This window comes from Cataglyphis hispanica, chromosome 8 (genome assembly GCF_021464435.1).
Source record: "Cataglyphis hispanica isolate Lineage 1 chromosome 8, ULB_Chis1_1.0, whole genome shotgun sequence".
Classification (NCBI taxonomy): domain Eukaryota; kingdom Metazoa; phylum Arthropoda; class Insecta; order Hymenoptera; family Formicidae; genus Cataglyphis; species Cataglyphis hispanica.
Genome location: NC_065961.1, coordinates 5,500,902 through 5,507,923, shown reverse-complemented (window position 1 = coordinate 5,507,923; position 7,022 = coordinate 5,500,902). Strand labels below are relative to the sequence as shown.

Below are 7,022 nucleotides of genomic sequence, written 5' to 3'. Positions count from 1 at the left end.
CAAACAAAGTTAGAATAAGTCTTTTGATAGAGACAACGATAAACCGAAAAAAAAGTTTACGATGGATTAGTTGTTTATATTCTACATTTGCAAATATATTAAATCAGCTAAATATTTGTATATCGAATCAATATAAAAAAAAGGAAAATTTTATTTAAAAATTAAAAAATGTTGAAGTATTTTTTATAAAGATTTAATTTTTTTATTCGCGCTGTTTTTTTTTGCGCTAAGCTTTCATAACTCATTTTCGTCTTTGTGCTAAGTAATTTTGTAAGTTTGGAGGAATATTTATGTGTAAAAAAAAGTTTCCTAGTTTCGGACGCTTTTCTGTTGGATAAAAAACGTAAAAATCATTATTAGTCTTACTTGAAGACGATTTATTGTGGATCTCCAAGTTTTATTAATATCTCTGTACATATAAAGATTTTTCATACATATTAAAAAGAGCAACGTGGAAATTAGTATAAAACTTTTTTGACATATCGTAAAATGCGCGCATCACGTATTATTACGTGTAAGTGTAAGTTATATTAATCATTTCGATGGTACAATTATATTCTATTCGCCTTACAATATTACAATGAAATAAAACAATCTCATATACCCGTATGAAATAAAGATACATATAAGTACTAGGAACTAAAGAAAACACTGTGTGAAAAGTTTAAGATACGATTCGGTAATATTCTTTTATATATTGAAAAGGGCTTTTCGCGTACATATAATATAATATATATATATATATAACTTAATTATTTATCCTCTAAATGTATATATAATTTACAATAATATACATACATATTCGCATAATAGAAATGTTTTAGAAACAAAAAAAAGAAATGTCGACCACAGCTCAAAGAAGTAAGCGCGTAGGTCCTGTTACTATAATATCCGTACATATATCTTTACAAATAAATACACAAAAAAGTTTCGATTAGAGATATTAAATCTAGTAAATAAAGCTATTTAAGTTTGATTAGAAATAAATACAAATATTTGCAAAATTGTAAGGGAGAAGAGTTTTCCAATAGGAAGTAAATAAAACTATCGACACTTGGATATAAAAAAAAAATCCACTTTGGCGTCGAAAAATTCTCCAAGGGAGAAAATTCTGCTTAAGTACCGTGTAAATCGTATAGTAAATGCACGCTTTCGCAATGCTATTACATCGACAAAAAGCACGCGACGACATTGAGCGATCGGCTTTTTGAGATTCATTCGATCGACATCGAAGAAATCAATATCGAGATTTCCTACATATCGTCGCGAGGAGAATACAGTGAGATAATATTTGTTCGAACACGCAGAGTTTCTTGAAAATCCGCCGCACATTCACGTAGATCTTATATGTAAATATCGTAACCATTATATATGCGTGAACACAATATAGAACATTTACACATTTTTATAAGTTAACGCGTTTATATCTTATAAGTATAATCTCCGCGGAGCTGTCTTCTTCATTATTATCGATTACTTTCCGTAAAGCTGTTTTCCCCTTTTCAAAATCTTAAGTAATCTCTAACAATAATAAGTACCATTTCAACATATTTTTTGTTCGATATCTCGGCCTCTGAATGATAACGCCTTTACTTTTAATCGCGTCGTTCGCATTTTTCAAGAGGCTATATAATAATATATCTCACTTTTTCTCAAAAACTTGTAATATTGTTCAAAATGGCAATCGCGCCAGGAGCATTTCGAACTATATAATCTTACTTTTATTGAACATTGCGATGTATTAATGATCAGATACAAACTTAGGCACGTAATCGCAGATATATCCGATTAAATTCTCTGTAAATCCGTCGATTAAACTCTCAATAAACACCAACAGTTCTTTCTTGGATATTTTGAACGTCGTTTTTATTACTTCTCAAAGTGAATACATTAAAACTTTCATCCCCCTTTCGGAACGCGTAGAATTCTACTCTCATCGTTGACGCAAAAGAGCCATTACAACGCTTCTACTCTTGTACATTCTTCTGGCAATTATTTCACGAATTACCCGCCGTCAGATTGCTGTTGAGCAACTCGGTGTTGGCGTTGTTCGCCGTTAACTGCTGCTGCTCCTTCTGCTTCCTGCGTCGCCTGCGATTCCGCTTGTGAACGCAGAACAGTGTCACAAAGACTATGAAGAGGAACACCGAGACGCATGAAGCTACCAGTATCCATGCCGATCGAGCCTTCTCGGTCTCTACCTCCTGCTGTATGATGGCCGAGCATTCGTTGTACAGCTCGTACGTCCGATTGCTGAACTGCATATTAGCGCAATCCTCAGCCGGTGAATCGGTGCAATTATAGAAATCATCAGGCTTGATCTTGATCTGCCTCAGCTTCGCCCAAGCACTGAACATCTGACAGTCGCAACTGCCAGGATTGAATCTGATGATATTCCTGGATAAGTCGAGCTCTTTCAACGAGCACAATGGCGCCAGATCCTCGGTGCTGACCGAGACGATGACATTGTCGGACACGTTGAGACGAAGAAGATTTGGCTGAGCGCCTAAATTCGGGATCCTGGTGAGCTTGTTCTTGGTCAACTGTAGCAATCTGAGGGGCGAGGTGACCTTTACCTTGAACACCGAATCAGTGAGTTTGTTGTGACCGAGGTACAGCGTGCGGAGATATGGCAATTGAAAGAGATTCTTGGGCAAATTGTCACAACCGTTCTGCGAGAGGTCCAGCACCTCCAGATAAAGTTGATTAGCGAAGGCTGCTTCCTCGATATTCTGAATGAAATTGTCAGCTAGGTAGATGTAGGCTAGATTCTTGTACAGAGCCAAACTGTCGTTTGTCAGTTCCCTCAATCGATTCACGGTAGCATCCAGCACCTATCAAAACAGAGAAAAAAAATAAAAAGATAAAACATACATACATCTGAATAAATAAAAAAAATAGGTCATATATATTTTCGAGAAAGTATTAATAACGGAATATTAAAGTCATTGTTTTAATTTATTGAATTGGAAAATTAATTATAATCTGATAAAATATAGTCTCAGGTTTCAGTCTAATATATATGTATGTATGTATGTTTAATGTTTTAGAGAGTATAAATTCTCACATTACGTTATCAAAATACATCACTCAGCCTCTTTCATGAACTATTATATGGAGTGCTTATTTTTTATTGATAGAATTATTTAATAAAATATATTTATATATATTATCACAGCATGATTATTATGATAGAGAAATTATTAGTAATGCAAAAATTAGAAATATTGTAAAAAAACAGCTATTTTAACGCTATTTGTTTTGTTTTTAAATTATTTTATTTTATTATTTGATGAAGCACCAACAATAAAACACAAAATGGAAAAGAGCTATGTATAACACTATATTTATAAGAAAATCGATAGTAATCTGCGAAATATATATTTTGTAATTATTAAAAGTCTAATAAACTGAATTAATAATACAAAACGCATGTCTTTTGATTGACCATACCCACCCACACTCCTACATATATTGTGCCACATACTCTTTATTAATTATATATTTTATTGATATTTTTTGAACCAATTTTTCATTGGAATTTTTGAAACTGTATTTCTTCAAATCAAGTATCAAAAAAATATAATCAGCAAAGAGGTGGCACAAGAAAAAATTTCAAAAAGCGTACAAATTTAAAACTTTGAAATGCGCAGAAGTATCAGCAAAAAAATGATGAATAAAGAGGTAGCATATCAAGAGAACATAACTAGCAAGCAGATAGAAAATAAAATTTTAAAAAATGCGAAAATTTAAAGCTTCGAAATCTGCAAAAGTATCAGAAGAACATGATCAGCAAAAAAGTGGCACAAACTAAAATTTTAAAAAGCGTGAAAATTTTGAAGTTTCGAAATGCGCAAAAGTATCAGGAGAACATGATCATCAAAGAGGTGGCGCATCAGGAAAACATAATCAACAAAGAGGTGGCACAAAATAAAATTTTGAAAAGTGCGAAAATTTAAAGCTTCGCAATCCGCAAAAGTATCAGGAGAACATGATCAGCAAAGAGGTGGCGTATCAGGAAAACATAATCAGCAAAGAGGTGGCACAAACTAAAATTTTGAAAAGTGCGAAAATTTAAAGCTTCGCAATCCGCAAAAGTATCAGGAGAACATGATCAGCAAAGAGGTGGCGTATCAGGAAAACATAATCAGCAAAGAGGTGGCACAAACTAAAATTTTAAAAAACGTGAAAATTTGAAGTTTCGAAATCCGCAAAAGTATCAGGAGAACATGATCAGCAAAGAGGTGGCGTATCAGGAAAACATAATCAGCAAAGAGGTGGCACAAACTAAAATTTTGAAAAGTGCGAAAATTTAAAGCTTCGCAATCCGCAAAAGTATCAGGAGAACATGATCAGCAAAGAGGTGGCGTATCAGGAAAACATAATCAGCAAAGAGGTGGCACAAACTAAAATTTTAAAAAATGTGAAAATTTGAAGTTTCGAAATCCGCAAAAGTATCAGGAGAACATGATCAGCAAAGAGGTGGCATATCAAGAGAACATAATCAGCAAGGAGGTGGCACAAAAGTTTTAAAAAGCACGAAAATTTGAAGCTTCAAAGTCAGCAAAAATATCAGAAGAACATAATTAATACAGAAGTGGCATAATTTAAAATTCCAAAAATCGCCAAAAATCACTTTCGAGAATATAATCAGCAAAGAGATAGTATAAATTGAAATTAATTAATTACCTGCAATTCTTAGAATATTTAGAATTTTAATTCTGGAATTTTAATTTTATTTTAATATAAAATTAATGGGATATCGGGAAGGATAGGCAAACGAGAGGTAATAATACAAATAAAAATTTCAAAAATTAAAATTTCAAAAACTATAACTTTATTTTCTTTTCTCAATTACAATATAGTAAAAATTACAATTTAATTGTTCTTACAACTCATTTCTCAATTTTCGCATTATCGCTATTTATAAATACAACTTAAAATTAAATAAAACTTAAAATTAAAAACTATTTACGAGATCCGATATAAAACAAAAATATAGATGTTCAGTTTCTTCTGTTCGGGCTTTTTCTTTCGGATAATCCAGATTCGATTTCTTCTCAGCGCAGGAATTTTCTCAGCCACTCACACTCAAAACTCGTTCTTCAGCATCTTCGAGAAACACATTTTCGTATTAGAAGCGTCAAACTTGAACGGATAAAATAATGCGCAGCACATGCGGCAATAAAAATCAATACTTTATAAACGTCTAATAGTATGTTAACGAAGGGCTACTAAAACGAAACCTTTCTCCCGCAATTGACTGCGAGATAAAATTACGAAACGAAAATTATCGAGGATGACCTTTCTCATTCCGGAATCAATCAAATATTATCGCATTTTATCGCGTATTCTGTCACATTCAAAGCGCACGTTCGAGGGATAAAGTAATGAGTGCCTCGAACTGGAATACGTGAAGCAGTTAATTTTATCTATACCAGAAAAAAGAAGGGTGATTTTTGTCTGAACAAACAAAAATCATTGAGATGTGACTGTTAACAATTCATTTCTCGAAATTTACCAAAGTCTTCCTCGTGAATATTCGAAAAAAATTTTCAACTTTATTTTCTTTTCTCATTTATAATAATATAGTGAAAATTACTATCTAAAAATTAATTATTCTTACAAATCACCTCTCAATTTTCACAAATGCTGTACAACTTATAAATACCTAAAAAGAAAAAAAAAATATATATATATATATATTCTCTTTTTTTTCTATTCCCTCTCGAATATATATATATATATATATATATATATATATATATATATATAAAACATATTTATCAAAAATGCATTATAGGTACTTATACTTTACTTATACTACTCTTATGGGAGAAATATGATAAATATCATTTTGATATCGTACAATAGCAACTTTTATTTATACAGGCGCGCATTGTGTTATTCAGACAAAGATTGATACGCTATTCATCAGATTATTGTTAGTAAAAATGTTTCAGAATGAAAAATGATAATTCCACTGAAGGGGAATAGAGTTCGGCGTTTATCAATAAGATCTTTGTTTCCGTAAAGATGCACTTGTCAGATTAGCTGACCAGCGAGAAGAATTAATGGTTCAGCTAACTCAATAATGCAGGGAAGCGGGATATTAACACGATGCAAAAAATGGTTTCTTTGACGTGACACCTACTCTTTCTCGATACGCGAGTAAACGCGTATAGAAAAAATGAAATGAAAAAATGAAAAATTTTAATACCCCTTATTGATATTAATTTAATTAAAAAAATTTTTAAATCTATAAAAATTTTATTAAAATAATCAATTTTGTGTGTGTAAAGTTAAAATTGAAAGAAAAATAACTGTATTTGTTCGATCGATTTCAATTTGCCAAATTAAATTTTAATCGTACTCTTTATAAATTAAACATTTTAGGCTTAAAATATATAATTTTATTTATTCTCTTTTTTTTAACATGCTTTTAAAATATTCTATGATAATTTAGATTTCAGATCATAGAATATTTAAGATTAATTGTAAAATACTCTGTTGATCTTGGAAATAGACCAAACTCCGAAATTAGTACTCTCTGGTATTTCTGCGAATGTGTCTACTACTATGTACATTTCCTGTGTACGAGTCAACTTTGTCGATCGAATGCACAAACAGTTCACTGTTCGTTAATTCATATATGCGCCTACACATAATCCTTGACACATAATATAACATTACACGTAATTTAATCAGACATACATTATTGTTAATTATAAAAATATTATAATCATCTACTTCATGTAACATAAACGTCTCAAATTTTATACAAATTTTTTAACATATTATTAACAATTTTTTATTGATAAAATTTTCATGCAAAGTGGTCATATGTTTTAAATGATATTTTTTTATATTTTTTAATATGATTAAAAAAAATTCTAAAAGATAAATAATTTACTAAAAATTTACTAATTTAATAATTTATTAAAAATTTAATAAGATAAAAATTAAAATTAAAAGTTTGTTATCTCTAAAATGGCATATATAAAGTTTTACTCGAAAAAAAA

General features: G+C 30.7%; 1 protein-coding gene across 6 annotated transcripts in view; it reads right to left on the bottom strand.

Annotated features, from left to right (window-relative positions):
* Nucleotides 1–353: 353 nt before the first annotated feature.
* The window catches only part of LOC126851484 (tsukushi), a 91,450-nt gene continuing 84,781 nt past the window's right edge, over nucleotides 354–7,022 (bottom strand). For all 6 annotated transcript variants that reach the window (XM_050595520.1, XM_050595522.1, XM_050595521.1 and 3 more), the window contains one exon: nucleotides 354–2,834. In XM_050595520.1, coding sequence (XP_050451477.1) covers nucleotides 1,998–2,834 — 837 coding nt within the window. In that variant the 3' untranslated portion in view covers nucleotides 354–1,997. The remainder of the gene's footprint in view (nucleotides 2,835–7,022) is intronic.